Raw genomic sequence first — 20,101 nt, forward strand, 5'->3', positions numbered from 1 at the left:
CTGTACGTATCGTGTAACAGGGCCTGAGCAGGGTAAGTGCGGGATTGTTTTGCATACAATTTTAAAAGTTCCTGAAAGTTCCACCATCACAACACAGTAGTTCCATCATACACACCTGACCTACACCACATGTGGGAAAGTATGAAGAAATAAAACCAAAAAATCAACTAAACAATTACACTTGCAACAATTACATTTGCAGAAAGCACATATTTGTCCTTATATAAGCCTAATTAGGGAAAGTAAATATCTATTTTAATTACTGATTTTTTCAATCTAATAATAATTACTTTATACAGTATATTCAGTTTGTGAACATGATGTGAAAATGTTATTGTTGTTGTTAAGTAGTGCTGTCAAATCGATTAATCGCATCTAACATAAACGTTTGTGTTTACCTAATATTCTATGTGTGCGTATGAATTATTACATTTATATAGATATGTCTGTGTGTCTGTGAATATGTACATATACACACATTTATACAGTATATGTGTATAAATGTGTGTGTATATAGTATATACACACACAGACATGTATACTATATATATAAATTTAATAATACATGCATATACACACATATATGTATTATGTAAACACAAAATTGTATGTTAGATGCGATAAATCGATTTGACAGCGCTATTTTTAAGTTATAATTTTAACAATAACAATACTGTTGGATCTGTGTTTTATTTGCAGTGATTACTATTTACTATTTTTCAACGATTTATTTATTTATTTTTAATTGCATTTAAACCGGTTAGGGTCATCATGATAATTAATTATTAATTAAAATAATTTAATAATTAAAAGGAAAAATGGAACACAAAAATATACAAACAATTAGTGTCCCTATTTTTTTATTATAATTATAATCACTAATTAATTTTTTGACCACTGAACTAGTAATCTTTTTAGTTGACAATTTAGTCATCTCATTTTTTTCTTTAAGCCTGGTACATAAATCTGTGGTCTGATTTGAATCCGAAAAGTCAGACTAGTTAGACTGAATCCGAAAAGTACGTTTTTGCAACTTGCCACAAGTCACCTTAACAACAGGCATGAGGACAGGTGGACGACAGAGACAAATACAGACACAACCAAAGTGTCCTGGTGTTCACCCATGAGAAGAGCTGCACTGCTGAACGCTGAACTAAACCAATCAGAGTCGCTTTAGAGAGAGAGAAACAGAGGGAGGGAGGAGAGAGAGAGAAAGCAGAGATCCTCGCAGAAGGAGGACAGAGAAGTCGTCATGCCAAAGTGGATGAGTTTTAAACTTTTCAAAGAGAGCAGTCGAGTAAGTGACATTCATGTTTGTTTCTATTTCTTTCTTAACTCCATACAGTGTAGTGTAAAGTGTGTGTGTGTGAGAGAGACAGAGGGATATCAGGGTTTTATTGACAGACTGTGAGAGCCGGTTGTCTGTGATCATGCTGGTTAAAGGTGTGGAGACTAGTTATTTCTGTGAACTGTGTTTTTTGGATACTTTTCCCATGTTGTTTGTATTGTTTTTAGTGTTATAAGGTGTGATAGTGTAGTAGGCTATGTGAAATGAGATTTATCGAAGCACGTCCCTCAGATATGTCCATGTATGCCTGTCAGTCAGTCCTATAGCATTCCATAAGGAGATTTACATGTTGAACTGAGTCAACTCGTACTGACATAATCTCCCTAACACACCCTCTTTTTACTTTCATATTTAAAGGGATAGTTCACCCTGAAATGAAAATTCTGCCATTATTTTCTCTTCCTCATGTCGTTACAAACCGATATGACTTTCTATCTTCTGTGGAACACAAAAGGAGATGTTTTGAAGAATGTTCAAACTACTGTTTTTCAAAAAAGAAAAGAAAAAGGAATCAGAGTAATATCAGGAATTAATGTGATTTGTGAGACAATAGATTTGTCTGAGGAACAGACTGCAATTTCATCTGATATTTAATTGCTTTCAAATATTAATCAAGGTCAAATATTTGTACAACTACATGATACTATTTGTTCTCACATGTCTCATTACATGATATGAATTACGTGACTGATGTGGATAATGCATTCTGGATATGACTGGCTCTGATATTTTTGAAGCTTCATAAGAAATCATTTGCAGTTGTATCTGCTTTGCTCTGTGTTTTGCGCCTCTGAATCCTCTGATCTCCACGATAAAGCCCTGCGATCCTCGAGACCTTTCACATGAAGCCCGTGTGACGTTTATGTCCTTTCTGACGTGTGATATTCTCCATCTGAGACCCCACATTACCTAGCAACCCGCCTTTCCTCTCGATCACTGCGGTGACCTGATAGTCTGCCGAGCAGATGGTGTGAGGACACGGACGAGGAAGCAGACTGAACTAAAACTAGATGCTCAGTGACATTAAAAAAAAGGCTCCCTATGTAAAGCTTGTTGTATGTGTCTAATAAAGGACAGTGCTTAACAGTAGAGTTCCCTCATTAAAAACTCTTCAAAAGTTTTATATTTACTTACGAGAGGTCTTCAATTTTAGATGACACTTTGACCTAGTTTTAATTTGGTAAAGTATTTTGATATGTCTAATTAGCGTTATATGATTTTTATTATTCTTTCTTTGTGGATCTGCTTGTTCATGCACTTATGACAGCATATTAAGAACTAAAGAAAGAGAGAAGAGGTAGAAAATGGGTAAAGTTCAATTGTTCATTCTTTATGTGCGTAGGGGTGTGATATGCATCGTCTATGATGATATCATAATTATTGTTTTAACGATGTGCAAGCTGTTTGTCATTCACACTGTCACGGCGTGATGTATGAAGTTATTATGCCCCCGAAATTCAAGATATAGACATTTTTGTCCCGAAGAGTTTGTCTTATATTTTTATCATGTGATGTAGTTTCCCAAAATGTGATATTTATTTTATACAACAGTTAAATATACAAAAAGGTAATGTTGTGAGTTATATTTTAGACATAATATTGTAAATATTGTTTGGTTTTACTTTATTTTTCACCAACAAAAATTTCTAAATGAACCCACAGCAGAACCGAGTCTCCGAACAACACACAGCGGTGATTTGTTAATGAATTAATGCACATTTTTAACGAATCAGTTTAATTAATGATTCAATGACCATTCAATGAAGACGGTCACTTGCTTCGTTCCTGAATGAATCAGCCGTTTGAACGAATCGGACGAAAGAAGACATTAAGACAGTGACGTGCCGCCACCTACTGGCAGTTTTAGTTTCGTATTTAAAGGACCTTTTAATTAAAAAGTTAAAATTAGAAATCATTGTATAGGTAGATTTAAATATTGAATAAAAAAATCTCATAGCATTATTTATGTAATTTTAAATGCAGTGTAAATACATTAATGCCCCCCCTGATGCCGCTTCTGTGTCACCTCTGCACTGCAAAGATTTTGTTGATAATGATTTCATTTCATCAGCCTTATACTGTGTTATTATTTTGGCTGGTTTATATGTTTATGTTTATAATTTAGTTTGAATTTGAATTTGACATAAAAGGTGATGCATGTCTTCTTGAGTCAGCCGTCCACAACAGGCCTAAACCAGGCATGGCACCAGCACAAAAACACACTCGGCAAAATATCATCTAATTATTATCATCAACAAAATCTTTGGAAATATTGAGATAATCTTTTTTGTCAATATTGCACAGCCCTAATGTACAGTATTAATTTGTATTTCCTCAGGTCTTAAAAAGTTACATTTTATTTAAAGGAACCGTATGCAAGAAATGTATTTCAATTAATTAATTGAATTAATTCAATTAATCATAAAATGGCCCTGATATGTCACTAGACATTAAGAAATCATGTTAATTTCAAATACTTATATCACTGACAACAGTAGTCCGGCCTGGATATTGTCATTTAAAAATGAAGTTGCAGCCCTCAACTGATGTTGATGTTGTCATCTTGTGTTTTGGCCTGATGCCCCACCCTTCACCTATCTACCAATCACGAAGTCAGTAGTGTTTCGGCATCTGGGTTGCCAGCTCTGCTCTAGTTACCACAGCTGCAGCTACAAACGTGTCGGATAAAAAAATGTCTACAGCCAAAAATAGTAGAATGTCATGTAATCTTTCACATCACATATTTTAGCGTTATGGACGTGTACTGCAGGGTAAGTTAAAAAATACAGCTGGTCGCTTTCACTTATAGCGTCAGCTAAATGAATAGCTGTATCTTTGATATCTGTTACACATAGTGACTTAGGCTTGTGCTTGTACTTACGTTAATGACAGATACCTACACTGTTAGAAAAATCTGTAGAAATTACAGTATTACTGGCAGCTACTTGCCAGTAACTTACTGTAGATTTAAATTGATGTTATTTACTGGCAACAATTTGTTCAAAATTAAATGAACATTAAACATTAACAAGTCTTTATCTTTACAGAATAAAACTAAAATAACAGCCTCATGCAAAGCATTCTGGGAACCAAAATCTGAAGGAAAAAGAACAGAAAAAGGTTGATGAAGATTTCTGGTTCCCAGAATGCTTTGCATTAGATTGTCTTTACAGAATAAAACTATAAAATAACAAAGACTTGTTAATGTTTAATGTTCATTTAACTTTGAACAAACTGTTGCCAGTAAATAGCATAAATTTAAATCTACAGTAAGTTACTGGCAAACAGCTGCATAACTACAGCAAATTTTTTACAGTGTACCGTTACAAGTTAGACCGGAAGTTGCAAACGACTTTTCTCCAGTGCTGTGACGTATTTCCCAGTGAAAAGGAATATTGAACAGAGGGCAGGGTTTTACTCTAGCGCTCCTCCTCTCCATCTCTCGCTCATTACAGACTAACGATTTGAGGGGAGTTGTTAAGCGTTTCCCAAACCAAGCCGTCAAACCTACGTCATCAGAGAAGGTCCTCCAAGGCAGAGGGGAGGGGCATTTTCAGATTTTGATTAAAGATTACGAAGCCAAAAAAAATGTTTCTGTGTTTTAACTTGCACGGATTAATTGTTCACCACAAGACTAGTAATATGCAGTGGTGGACGAAGTACACATACCATGTACTTGAGTAAAAGTAAAGATACTCAAGGTAAAATATTACTCAAGTAAAAGTAGAAGTGCTGCCTTTCAACATTCACTTGAGTAAAAGTACAAAAGTATTTGCCTTCAAATGTACTTAAGTATCCAAGTACTATGATTTTTTTCTGACTATAATGTCCTATTATAATTTTTGTCACAAGACTCTTGCTTAACTCAGTCTACGTGAAGACTCCAATGTCACTCTTGGCACATCAATCTATTTTTAAAATGACATTAATTAGTCTATATATATATATATATATATATATATATATATATATATATATATATATATTTGAATTGAATACATTTTTTGTTTGTTTAATTTTGGACGGAAGGGCACTGTTCCCATAAGGTATACATTTACAGTATTTACTGTATATATTTTGGAAGACTATATATATTTGTATATATATATATATATACAATTTCTACATTATGGGAGTAGCCAATTTCCCTCCAAAATAACACACTAAAACATAATGCAGTGTTTCTGCTAAAAAAATGCTATTATATGCATGTAATTTTAGTGTCAACCATGGTGTCAACGTAATAAGCAATGTTCATTATGCGTCAATAGTTACCGATAATTGCTGCAATAATAGCTGCTGCTCTCTGCCCCGCTTAAAATCATTGGCAACGCGATTTGTTTGGAACTATTGAGAGCTACACGAATCACGTGACCGCGCGGCGGCGAGATCACAGCGGCTGCACACTGCACAGACCATTCGGTGAATGATATTAAAATACTGCGAGATCGATTAGAGTGTACTAGTGTAGACGGTATGCTTTTCAATCACTCTCGCGATGTCATAAACTGATCGGTCTGTGCAGCTCCGGTTCAAGTCGAACAAGCCTAGTGTGTCGCAACCTTATAGCCTACTGTCTATGGTCGCAACTCTCATATTTAACGGCTCTGGTTCACGCAGATAGCGCCAAGGCAAGTTCAAAACAAAGCACGCACGTTAGTGATTGGTGGCTCGTTTGACCAGTTAAGTTTTTATCCACTCATAAATAAAAAGGAACGACTGATTTTGAAAATGTAGTAGAGTAAAAAGTAAGATATTTGACTTTGAAATGTAGTGGAGTTAAAGTAAAAGTCTTCCAAAATGTAATTACTTAAGTAAAGTACAGATACGCAAAAAAACTACTTAAGTACAGTAACGAATTACATTTACTTCGTTACTGTCCACCACTGGTAATATGCGCTAACAAAGTAAATAGGGTCCATTTTGATTTCATGCCGACTTTAAAATGTGCAGCAACCCTGCCTTTAATGGCATTCAAGAGGTTTTGAATGGTTTCTGAAATGCTTCTTTAGAAAATAAACTGTATGAATAGGAATGGGAGCGTTAGTAGCGTTACTGCACTCTTTTGTACAGTCAAATGTACCTTTTAATATATTCTAGAGAAACAAAATAACATCATTTACTAGAGGTTCTGACAAAATGTTAATTGTGGCAGTCTATTTAAACAAATATTTAGTCAATTAAAAAGATTTCGGTTTGAATGAATGATTCAATGACTCGCTCATAACGACTTCACTTCTTTCATTACTGGATAAATCCAAGTTTTTGAATGAATCTCTTGAATGAATCATTCAATGATAAATACATTTTTTAACAGTCACTTGTCGCCACCTACTGGTGTAATGATGTTATTGATACAATGTTTATTGTTTAATTGTTGTCATTTAGGAGTAAGATCGCGTGGGTGTTTGAACAGTGATTGTGATCTTTAAATGATTAATCGTGCAGCTCTACTTATTCGGTTAAAACAGCCCTTGTAGGTAATGAACAGCAGTAATTCATGGCTTGTGTTTTCATTTGTTTTGTTTTGTTTTGTTTTGTTTTTTGTTTTGTTTTGTTTTGTTTTGTTTTGTTTTGTTTTGTTTTGTTTTGTGTTTTGGTTTGGTTTTTGTTTTTGTTTGGTTTGTTTTTTGTTTTGTTTTTGTTTTGTTTTGTTTTGTTTTGGTTTTGTTTTGTTTTGTTTTGTTTTGTTTTGTTTTGTTTTGTTTTGTTTTGTTTTGTTTTGTTTTGGTTTTGTTTTGTTTTTTGTGTTTTGTTTTTGTTTTGTTTTGTTTTGTTTTTTTGGTTGGTTTTGTTTTGTTTTGTACACTGATTTGCAGCACAGTTCAGAGTAAGTTAAAGTTGTATTTTGTTGTGTTTCATGGTATTGTTCTGCAGGTCGACACATCTTTCCACTGCAAGAGTTTTAATAAGTTATAAAGAGTTTGTTTTATTCTTTAATACCTTTATTCCCAACCTTGCAGCACAACCCTGCTAGGTCAAAAGTGCTTTCTGAAATAATCTAAACGCGTGGTTATTTGTGGAGTATATATATATGGACTGTTTTTATTGCATTGACTCATTCTGGTGTCTCTGAATGCTAGTTCTGTAATCTTCACACATCCTGGAGGAAAATTAACTCTAAATAAACATTGACCAATGACCTTCTGTGACTCTGAGAACCGTCATCTGGGACCACTTTGAATATTTACTCCTTTACTCGTTTTGCAGTTGGTGTGGATCTAGCCGTTGTGTTTGCACTGCACTGGGACTCTGTTGACAGTGTGTGTGTGGTTCTGTCAGCTGACGCCATGTTGAGTAATATCAGCAGGAGTTCATCTCAGCAGTCTTTATTAAACAACACCTGCTATAGTTTTCTGCATTCTCCTTTAACAATGTGCCATGTGATGTCAGCATGACGTAATGTCCTAGTTTTTCATTTGTACATTTTGTTTTTTGACCTGACTAATTTATTGTGGACACAGGTGTCCTAACAGGGTAATCACAGGTCTACTTTATTACATGAACAAAATCCATTAACAATTCATTCATTCATTCATTCATTCATTCAAATGACGCTTTCTTAAATTTTTCGATATGCTATTTTATTAACAGAATAATACATACTAGGCTACTTTAACTACTTGAATTTTATTCTTTTTTTTTTCTTTTTTTTTTTTACAGTATGACTGAAAGTCCACAGCACCTTGAATTAAGTATGGTTATAGTTTAGTTATGTTTTGTGTATTTTGTGCTTGTCTTTTTCTTAGAAGTTATTCGTAAAGTCTCGTTGAGCTGTTTCTCTGAATGGCTGTAAGAGAAAGCAGGTGTTTTATATGTATTGTTTAAGGTGCAGGACTTGATCCTAGAACATTTTCTACTGTTTTATCTGATTTGCTGGTAACTCTATAACATGTGACAGTAGTCTGTCATTACATAACCCACATTCAAGTTCTGTAAAAACCTCAGTGCATTCATTAAGACTTGTCCTTATTTCACTTGTATAAGTATTTGCCTGTAACCATATGGTTCATAATTCATGTAGTAAACTAGTGACTTGTGAGAAAGCGGAACTTCTGATTATGATCAATAATGAGACACACAATAGTTTTAGAGTCTTATCGATCAATAGGAGATAAAGTAAATAAATGAAAGTTTCTTGGTCCATCAAAAAAAAAAAAAAAAGAATTTGATTTGATTTTGGCTCATTTCCGATCAGGGTTATTATAGTTAACTAAAACTAAAGCCATAAGAAAAATATAAAAAAAAACATAAAAAAATAAAATAAAATCAGCTAATTGCCAGTGCAACATCTCATTTTCATTTAGTTTAACTTCATGTACTAACATAACTTAAACTAAAACTTAAATAAAAAAAATAATAAAAAAAAGTGTGTGTGTATATATATATATATATAAAACACCTTAGAAACACCTTATATTATATTATATATATATTTATTTATTTTTATATTTTATATTTTATTATAAGAATAATAGTAATGATGGAGATGATGATTAATGACAAAACTCCACAACAAATTTTGTTTACAATTTTTTACAATGATTACAATGAAAATAGAGTATATAAAAAATATATATATTCAAAAATATTCATAAAAACTATATTAGTGATAATAAAATAACAGTTTCTGACTGATCTGAAATTACCCATCAGAAGTTAAACCGTGATACACAAACGAGACACTTGATGATTGAGTTCATAGAGATCCTTTGATTGCAGAAAAATCGGAGTATCTTGGCAATCAACCTATTTAACTTCCGTAAACTGATGCATTTGAAAGGAAACTCTAAATAAGTCCGGTTTGGTTTCATACATTTTTTTTTTTCTTTCCTACAGGTGTCTCTTTCACAGATCTTTTTTTCTTAAATTCAGATTCAAGTGAGCATTATTGGCATGACAAATTGTACATTGTACCACCATAGCATTTATAGAATTCTATTTTGTATTTCTATATTCTATTTATATTAAGCATTCTTTTCTCTGTCCCTCTCTCCATTAAATACGCACATTTTAATCTTTTTAGTCTCATTAAAATATTATTATTATTTTATTTTTTATGATTGAATGCAGTGATCAAGCAGTGTATTGGAATGATATAGTTGTGTTCTTTAGGTGTGGAGCTACAGATCCGAGTGGGACAATCTTGACTAGTTTATTTTTAAAGAGCTTTGATTGCTTCTGCTCTTAAGCCATGCGTCTCAGAAGTGGTAGACGGAGGAAAGAGGGACCGGTGGTCTGAAGCCTCTGTTGGCTGCACGTCTCAGAGAGATTAGAGGAGATTGTGTGTGTGTTTGACGGAGAGTTTCAGTCACCTGCCTCTAAGTCTGTGTGGTTATTGAAGAGTTCTTCATGATTTGCTGGCTCATTCAGCAGATGTCTGAGTGTTAATGCATGTGATTAACACCTGTTCGTGCCTCCATCTGTTGCCTCGAGTCTTCGAGCAGATCCTCTGGTGATGTTTTATTGTTAGATTTCAGCAAACCCCTAACATGCATTACAATTCATCATGCAACTTTTTTATGATTGCATGCATGCCCTAATGATTTTGGCCTGGTGGATGTGCAAAAAAAAAAAAAAATCCCTTAGACTTGCATGGAAGCAGGGAGATTTGAAGAGACCAGAATATCATAGAGACAAAGGGATGGACTCTTTTAACTTGAGCTAGTACTCAATCTCTCAGAATGCCCTAGTCTTACCTTAGCAACACCCTAGCAACCACCCAGATCACCTTAGAAACACCTTAGCAACACCATAGCAACTCAGAACACCCTAGCAACCACTCAGACCACCTTAGAAACACCCTAGCAATCACTAAAAACACCTTAACAACCACCCAGATCACCTTAGCAACTCAGAACACCATTGCAATGTGCTAGCAACCACATAGAACACCGTGGGAACCACTTAGCAACACCCCAGCAATCACCCATAACACTCTAGCTTTATTCCTTAACAACCACTCACAACCCACTGGTGTTTTAGATAGATTTTTATTTGTTTCCACCGTAGATGCGTACATAACACAAACACACATAACATGTTACCAACATATCATAATACCATCAAAAATAGTTGCTGACATCACAAAAAAAAAAAAAAAAAAACAGAGCATACATGATGGATCAATGGCTGATTTCCTGTGTATTTAGAGCTCGTATAGATACAGGAACAAAACTCTTACCATACCTGGCCTTTCTACACATCGGTAACCTATACCTACGGCCAGATGGCAGGGGGATAAAATATTTGTAAAGTTGGTGGTCTGATTTTGTGCCTTTCGCAACGTGAATGTCGAGACACTATCTGATAAATTAGGGGTAGGGATACCAATAATTTTACTTGCTAAATAAATTATCTTTAAGAATTTGTTCTTGTTGGTAACTGTTAGTATATGAAAAAAAACAAATGTTTTGGCACCACAAGTAAGGACTGGCTCAATAAACCTGCGATACAAAAGAAGACGTGGCTGAACAGACGTCTGCGTTTACGAATAGCTGTCAGTCTTTGTTGACAGCACTTGTAAACCCCTAAAGTGTGCTGGTTGAAGTTGAGATTTTGATCCAAAGTAATGCAGAGATATTTGAAATGCTCTACCCTTTCAACATGTTATGTTTTACATGCAATCACCACTTTATTTTCTTCAGGAAAAAAAGAAGTTAAAATACAGTACTACAAATGCTCTCGCTGTTTATTCGTGGGTTGGTGCCCGACTAATATTTAGCAAAAACTGAACAGAGATTATCGAACTGTTTGTCAGTGATTTAGAGCACAGAAGAATTCGGTCAGATAAAGGCTTAAGGAAAGGTTTTTTTTGTCAAACAAATTAATTGTATTAAAAGGCCAGCTATTCCGTATTCCGATTTTCATTAATTCTACACGCGTTCATACTATATAGAACATCCATTTTTAATGGTTGCAGAGCAAGTTTCCAACCAAATGTAGTACCTTCTATACAGTATGCAATTTCAGACGCAGCACACGTCTATGCCTAAATGTGGCTCCCATGTGATTGGCTGATTAGATATTTGCATTAATGAACAGGTGTACATAATAAAGTGGCCATATATTATTATATTATTTACATTTATACTGTACGTAACTCTTGCTTTTTCCAAAATTAAATAATAATAATAAAAAAAGAATAATAATTAACTACAGCCCAATATCCAGGGCCTAGTCACAGCTCAGACCTTATTCATGACACCTTTACTGCTGTCTTGAGATCTGTGTTAAACCAATAATGATAAAACGCATGGGTTTGCAAAAAAACAATATTGTACATGTGAAGCATGTTTTCAGGCTAGTCTTTTCGCTGTTAATATTTGAGAGCTTGAGAAGTAAAGCTGTAAAACTGATAACAGATGTACACTCTGACCAGAGTTCATGTTCTATAATGTCTTCAGCAGCCATAATGTCCCCTAACACTATCTCACACACACACACACACACACACACACACACACACACACACACACACACTGTTTTTTCTTGAATCATTACCGAAATGCCACATCTGATCAGGAATCAGTTTCTGGTTTGTGAAGAGTTTCTACTATAACAGTACGATATGATCAAAATATTATATCACGATATGCGTCATTTTACTTCACGATAACGATTGATATTACAATAGTTATTTTTTTAAATAAGATTTTTATACTATATTTTTATAATACTAGTAAAAAAAAAAGTGTTTTACTGAAGATAAGTAAACAGTGAGAAAATAGGAACAGAGAAACTAATTACAAGCAATAAGACAAAACTACAATAGAACAAAGACACAAATGAAATAGACCTACCTAAAAAACGTCAAGCACTAAAAATAATAAATACTACATGAATTGTAAAAAAAAAAAAAAAAACACTGCATAGTCTTCACTGTGTCAATTAAATACTGTATAAATGAATGTAAGTTATTCTTATTAAAGTTAAAGGGATTCGGTCAAGAGCAGTGAGCAGACTTTAAGATTGACTGCACTGATCTAATAAACACATGCTTTCTTTCTCAACCGTTTACATTCACTTAAAGTCTCCCTGTTGTCAATAATTTCATCCCTTTAAACTCATCTTTGATCACCAAAATTACATATTTGAAAGTTATTTTTTTTCCTTGAAAAATTTTCTTCATGCCTTAAAATATCTTGAATGTAACTCTACACCCTTGTCTCATTTAGTATACGTGGTTCTATGAATATGCTAATTAGCCCCGCCTCCACTCACTCACACCAGCTCAGAGATCCACTGGTTGACGATCACACGTTGATCTGATTGGTTACAAGGTAGTTTGTGATGTCAGAAACACCAGCGATTTCAAAGCATGTTTTTGAGACAGTCTTTGGTTCACTGCAGTTTTAAAAGGATAGTTCACCCAAAATTGAAAATTAGCCCATGATGTACTCACCCTCAAGCCATCCTAGGTGTATATGACTTTCTTCTTTCAGACGAATACAATCAGAGTTATATATTTTTTTTAAATGTCCTGGCTCTTCCAAGCTTTATAATGACAGTGAATGGTCTCATAGTCCATAAAAGTGCATCTATCCATCATAAAATCACATCTATCCATCATAAAAGTGCATCTATCCATCATAAAATCACATCTATCCTTCATAAAAGTGCTCCACACAGTTCTGGGGGGTTAATAAAGGCCTTCTGAAGTAAAGCGATGCGTAATAGAAAAATATTCATATTTAACACGTTACAAAGTAAAATTCTAGCTTCTGGCTAACGGCCATACGCAGTCTACTTACGCACAACTTGCGCAACTTATGATGTCAGAAGTAGCGTAGTGCATCATGGCGTAGTGTAAATATATCAGCATTACTCGCACAAGTTGCGCTTTAGACTTAAGTCGAATCAGTATGTTCATTTGTCCGGAAGCTAGTTATTTTACTTGATAAAGTTTTAAATATGAATATTTTTCTTACACAAACGCACCGCTTCGCTTCAGAAGGCCTTTATTATCTCTCAGACAGAGCGCATATACTGAAATGAGCTCTCGTTCACTGCTTATTGCGCTTCAGCGCTTTAAAATGACTTGTTTTGTGATATGTAATCGCTCACCGTTATACTTTAATGGTGTCTGCCTCTGCCCACCCCTAAATCAAATGTTTTCCAGTCCATTAAAAGCAGTGTGTTCCTCTGTGTGTGCAGCTCTCTGGAGGGTGTGAGCTGACGGTGGTCCTGCAGGACTTCGTGTCGAGCAGCGCGTCTGAGCTCAGCATCCAGACCGGTCAGACGGTGGAGCTGTTGGAGCGTCCCGGAGACCGGCCGGGATGGTGTCTGGTCCGGACCACAGACAAGACCCCGTCTCAGGAGGGACTTGTACCCAGCAGCGCTCTCTGCATCTCGCACTCGCGCAGCAGTGTGGAGATGGACTGCTTTTTCCCAGCGGGCAAAGGTAAGAAAGAGCAGGCTTTTCTGAACCAGCTGGAGATTCTCTGTTCTGCTTATGTGTTTAGTTGAAGTTGAGTATGTGATATATGTTCATAAACATTCCCTGACGCTTTTGGTTATTTTTGGGAATTACACACTACCGTTTTTAGGATCTTTGGCTCATGTTTATGCTTAAGTCTCTTATGTTCACCAAGGCTGCATGTATTACGTTCATACTGTGAAATTTTATTACATTTTTAAATGTTTTCTATTTTCATATATTATAAAATTGTAATTTATTCCTGTGATCAAAGCTGAATTTTCAGCATCACTACTCCAGTCTTCGGTGTCACATGATCCTTCAGAAATCATTCTAATATGATGATTTGTTAGAATTGCTCAAACATTTATTATTATCATTGTATTTAATATTTTTGATACATTCTCAAAGTTTAAAATAACCGTATTTATTTGGTTCCCACTTGTCTTTAACTATGTATTGTGTACATACTATGTATGTACACAGTTGACCTTCCCTAACACCTTAACCCACCCTTAAACCAACCCATCCCATCAAACCTGTCCTAACCTTACCTGTATCACCTCAATAGCAGCAAAATAGTTTTGCAATACAACATCAACACAATAAGTACAGCGATACAGTAAATATTAAATAAGTACATGTGTACCTTTATGTAAATATATAGTAAATCAGGACACCTAATATAAAGTTACACAATCTTGTATAACATATAAATGTCTTTTCTGTCATTTTTGATCAATTCAATGCATCCTTGCTGAATAAAAGTATTAATTTCTTTAAAAATATATATATCGTATTGACCCCAAACTATTAGACGTAGTGTATAAAGGTTGTATAGGTTTTAATAAAAAAAAAAAATGCTGTTATATAAAAACATATTTTGGCAGTCTGATCAAATAATGAGTCAAGGAAGAGATGTTGAAATTGCTTTTGATATGAACTCATATTTGTTTGTTGAGTACAGTCATAGTACAGTGACTGCAGTGACACTACACACTTTGTCCTCTAGATGGCACCATATCTTTGGTATTAGATAGAAATGGAGTTGACTCCCAAAGAGCTCTTAATGTTTCTCACAGCATTAGCATGTTTGTCTGCGCTAGTGACGTGATGTCCCGATGCCCTTATTAAACACTTGATGCTGGGTAGACTTGCTGTTTGTTTCCACATGAGTGGCCTCTCCATGGCCTTTTACATAGACAGATACAGATGAGGCTGTTTACCCCAAAACAGTGATGTGCTCTTGTTTAACATTAGCATGATCTCCAGCTCACAGGATAAGTAAAGATGTGTTTGGTATCAAAATGGAAAGCGTTCATATCACTTTTATAATGTGGAATATTTTAGAGTGAATCAGGATCAGGAAATAACATAGGGCGGGGCTTGACTGGATTTGTTTTAATTGCATGCAACACTGAATCATGCACAGTAATATGAAAAACAAAAAGTAAGGAAATAAATAGTCAATTTACTGATTGTAGAACTACACCCCTATAGACCAGTGGTTCTCAACCAGAGGGCCTCAAGATGACTTAAATGTGACGCCTTGAAGTTAAAAAGATTGATATCCACTGCTATAGACTTTTTCCCATTGTGTTCAATAAAGGAACAAAGTAAAGTGTCATCGTTATTGACTAAAAAACATGTGACTCACACTGAAACACCCTAAAAATAGAAATAAAACTTCTCTGTGGAATGTGGGATATTCCATTTTCCAATCAGCACATCTTTTATTTTCTGTTAATCTGTTTTATTTTCTGGAAATGTCAAGGTTTTATTACATAGCTTCCTGAAGCCTCGGTATAAAGAATAATTCATGAATTATCAGCCAAATTTTAGGAACTTTACATTTGATATTCTCTAAAAAGTGCCGTTTACAAACTAAACAACTAAAAAAAAAAATTCTGAAAAAATAAAAACAAAAAAAAATTATTTGAACATTGTATAAATAACTTTGAGGAAGTTATAAAAGACCAGATAACTTTAATGGAACATTCTTTAACATTACTGGAATAATGTTTGTTCATAACTTTGACAAACCCAACATTCTGAGAGAATGCCTGGTTAAGTTCAGATCTGAGGGATGCGTTTAGCATTAGATGTGACAGTTTCCCTCTGCATTCATTCATTAGTCTGTTGAATTTGAGGTCAGGCTAGTCAGATAAGTGGTTTCACTGTGTTGTCATGCAGAGGTGTGCGAAAGAGATATATTTGTACTGCGCTTTAAATATTGGGTCTATTTTAGCTGAGACTGATTTGCATAACTCCTCCTGTCTGATGTGGTAGAAGACTGTGTAATTACCATAAAGACTCCGCTGCAAAATGCAAAAAGGGCCTAACGTAGAACACCTGCCGAGACGGCTCATATGGAAATGAAGGCAGTGTCCATGCAGAACTGGAACACATTACAACTTTAGCTGAATTCTGTTTAATTCTCTATTTCATGAAGCTTTCCAGCTAAGACTGAAATGTGTAGGGCTGAATGTCATTCTGAACACTACGCAGCTGTAATAAGACACATCCCAGACCAGCACATGTACTCTGAGATGCTGCTGATCTAGATGTTGACTTTGATTCAAGATGTTTCCTGTATAAGTGTAATGCATCTCACGGTCAGCAGAAGGTTTGGGTTTCATTCTGTTGCCGTCTGAGTGGAAGTTTACTGAACCAGCAGACCAGCTCTGAGCTTTAACCACCACACTTGTGATAACTAAGAATCATGCACCCGAATACTTTTAAAAAGATGCTTAAAGGTGAAGTATATACGATTTGTTTGTTAAAATACATTCTCTTAGCCAAGTTTATTGTTCATTTCATGCATTTATCTCCCCCAAAAGTGTAAACGCTGAGCCTCCCAGGCACCATCAAAATATTGAGAGTGGTCCGCTCAGATCCGTCAATCTCTTTCCTGCTCAACCTACAGGGCCCTATCATAAATCTGGTGCAATGCAGCGCCAGGTGCGACGCAAGTGTGTTTTGGTAGTTTCAGCCCGACGCAATTATGATTTTCACGTCATATTTCATATGTCATATGATTCACGTATATTTCACGTCATATGATTTTCACGCTATTCCACGTTGTTTAAATAGCAAATGCATTTGTGGACCCATGGGCTGCTGGCCTGAAAACGAGGTGTGTTCAATGGTGCGTTGCTATTTTGAGGCGACTGAAATATACTGCGCCATTGACCAACTAAAACCTGGTCTAAAGTCAATGACGCAATATTTTTGTTTGTTATTTAAAGAGCGCGTTACTAATGTGCGCCTATAGGCGGGTCCACAACGCGTGTACACTCTGTTTATTACACACACAGAGACACGCAGCAGCACACAAACCAGCCAAATATTAAAAATGAAAGGATTACAATGTAAAAGATTATTATTATGTACATAAAGATATGGTGGAATCCGGCTTGTCCCGTAGATGGTCAGCTTGCTCGCTTCAACCTCGCGCACGAGCAGATCCGTTTCCTCTCTGGAGAAGCGTTCAGTTTTTCCGTTTGCAAATTCTGCCATGTTAATAGCGAATCTGCCATTGCGCGAGCGCAACTGGCTTTTAAAGGGATTGGTAGATGAGACTCTGATTGGTTTATTGCACGTTACGCCCAAAACACACCCATTATTCATTAAGAGAATAGGGATAACCCTTTTAGACAATGCGCCGGGAGCGCCTGCCATTTTTCCCGTCGTTAAACTAGCAAAAATGGATTCAGATACGCCCTGAGTGCACTTGCGCCGTGTGCTTTAGATAATGAGCTTAGATCGCTAAAATGGGGCCTGTAGTGTGAGTTTGGGGCGTGGCCTCTGTAGCAGGCGGAGCCAGAGAGTGTTTATGCAGTACGGGACCATGACTGATGCGTTAAACATCCAGCTTTGGTAGCAGAAGTGCTAGCCAAAATTCACTGCATTTAGTCCTTCAAAGATTAAACCGCTCTTGAACATCTCTACAATGGGTGCTTCAATACCATACAGCAGGGATAGGCAACTCCGGTCCTGGAGGGCCACTGTCCTGCAGAGTTTAGCTTCAGCCCTGATAAAAACTCACCTGCCTGTATCTATCTAGTAATCCTGAAAACACTGATTGCCTTGTTCAGGTGTGTTTAATTAGGGTTGGAGATAAACTCTGCAGGACAGTGGCCCTCCAGGACCGGAGTTGCCTATCCCTGCCATACAGCATCATCATGCACCCGTTTAGAAAGACAAATGGACCAATTTATAATGTTTAATTTGATGTGTCCAGTTTAGACAGCCTCAAACAGTTGTGGTGCGTCATGTCAAAAAATGAGATGCCTTAACAAGCACAAGTGTTTGTGATGTTTGAGTTGGGAGAGGCATGACATGTGAAAGGGGCAGTGTTGTTTTTGTAGTTCAGCTAGGTGCCACTAGTGTCGCAGAAAATACTTCACCTTTAAGGGAATAAAATACTTTGGTGATTTTTTTCGGACTCTAAATTGCATGTTAATTGCAATTAAATGAAAATGTATTAAAGTTTAAATTTATATTAAATATAATTAGCTGAACTGAAGAGTGTTTTTGTTTTTTTTACCCACTTCCAAAAATTGTCTTGCATCCCACAATGTACACCCTCACATCAATACATGTCAATACCACACAAATACAAATGCATTACAATAAAATAAACACCAACAGTACTAATGACAATACACAAGTACAGTACATGGTTGCATTGCATAAATTTGAACACTTCCTTCCTCTTTTCTGCAACTTTGAGGCTTGCTTAGACCCCCTACTCTTATTTAATAATTTGACAGAACATAGAGTATAATTTGAGTAGAACATAAGTGCATAGTGTAGATTTGTAATTGCACACTTGTAATAATGAAGTTGCAATTTAGTATATTCAAAATATATATACATGATCCACATGTGGTTTAGATTTTTGGGACACTTTTAACACACTTTTTGGGAGCTACTGCATATAATGACTGTTGCACTTATTAGTTCTTTAAATCTTTCTAACCTAAATATTTAGTTTCTTACTTTGAAACAGGTGTGTCTGGTACGTTTTTTAAATTTTTATAATTGCTCTGTTGATTCCAGTTATTCCAGAAATGCAGTATTGTGACACATAAAGCAGGTGACAGATCTCCTGATAACACAGTTTAACCTGCAAACAAATGTCCAGCCATTTTGTATTAATTTCATGTAATCTTCACTTATTCTGTGATGAACTTTAAGCATCAGTGAATCTTTTCTCTCTGATCCAGTTCAGAAGTTCAGCTCGCGTTATCTGCATGGGAATGCGTGCTTTCTTTTCCACGAGCTTCTCATTTAAGTGCTTGAGAGAGAAAAGAGAAAGGGAGCGTAGCGACCCCTGTGGTGTCCCGTAAGCGTACTACAGCAGGACACATTGTCATGGGTTCATGTTATCACATACAGCATACTGACTGTGGCTTTTGTCTGGTCAGAAAGTGAAACATGAGAGCGAGTTCTGTCGCTCCGCCCCCTTCTCTCTGTTGTGGATGAGGTAAAGTCAGGCTGAATGAAAGTAATTACTCAGTCCTCCCGGAACATCTCTCTGTGTTGAGGCATGCGTCTCTGAGCGGTCATGAGGAGTGATAAGGGTGTGCGCTCCTGCTGTGGCTGGTTTCACGGGAAATGTTGCTGCTGCTGCTGTCATGTGGGAGGTGGGTTTCATAGACGCTGTTCTAGAACTGATCTGTGCTGAACTAATGTAGAGAGTCAGTGCAAGTTTGCTGCACAACAGTTGCTTTATAAATATGATGTATGTATTTTGCATTGAGCTAGTTTACTTTTGTGACTTGTTTCTTTAGTTTATGAATCCCTAGTTAAAAAAGTTCACTTAAATGTATTGAATTAGCACTTGAAGTGTACTTGCAGATAATATAGTTAAGTACATTGTTTTAATAATCTTTTGTTGTGCTTTAAATACACTTCATTTGATGTGTTGATTAGCATAGCACATGCAAATTACTTGATTATATATTTTTAATTGTAGTGTGTTATTTGAAGTTAAATGTTAAAGTTTAAAGGTAATTTTAAATGTACCAGTTTTGTTACAAATATGTAAATACAAATATATTTAAATACATGACATAGAAGTGTCGGATGAAACGAGTTTAATAGAAAAAGTATAAAGTATAAAATTTTATTTGCCCTAAATGCTTGTCAGTACATTTGCCGGTTCATTTTAAGCATCTTTCAAAAAAGTAGTTATGAAATTGCATGTAAAAATGGACTTAAGTGCTACTTAAGTGGGTTAAAAACACTCTTAAGTTCGACAATGCATCTTATTTAAAATTAAATGAAAATGTAGTTCGCACAAGTATGTTCTTTTAAAGTATATTATT

The 20,101-nt window shown here is 35.6% G+C and overlaps 1 protein-coding gene across 4 annotated transcripts in view; it reads left to right on the top strand.

The window, feature by feature from the left end:
- Positions 1 to 20,101, top strand: part of kalrna (kalirin RhoGEF kinase a) — a 230,372-nt gene that overhangs the window by 160,544 nt on the left and 49,727 nt on the right. For all 4 annotated transcript variants that reach the window (XM_084421559.1, XM_084421561.1, XM_084421558.1 and 1 more), the window contains exon 34: positions 13,505 to 13,751. In XM_084421559.1, coding sequence (XP_084277685.1) covers positions 13,505 to 13,751 — 247 coding nt within the window. The remainder of the gene's footprint in view (positions 1 to 13,504; positions 13,752 to 20,101) is intronic.

Source organism: Rutilus rutilus (assembly GCF_951802725.1).
Source record: "Rutilus rutilus genome assembly, chromosome: 10".
Lineage (NCBI taxonomy): Eukaryota > Metazoa > Chordata > Actinopteri > Cypriniformes > Leuciscidae > Rutilus > Rutilus rutilus.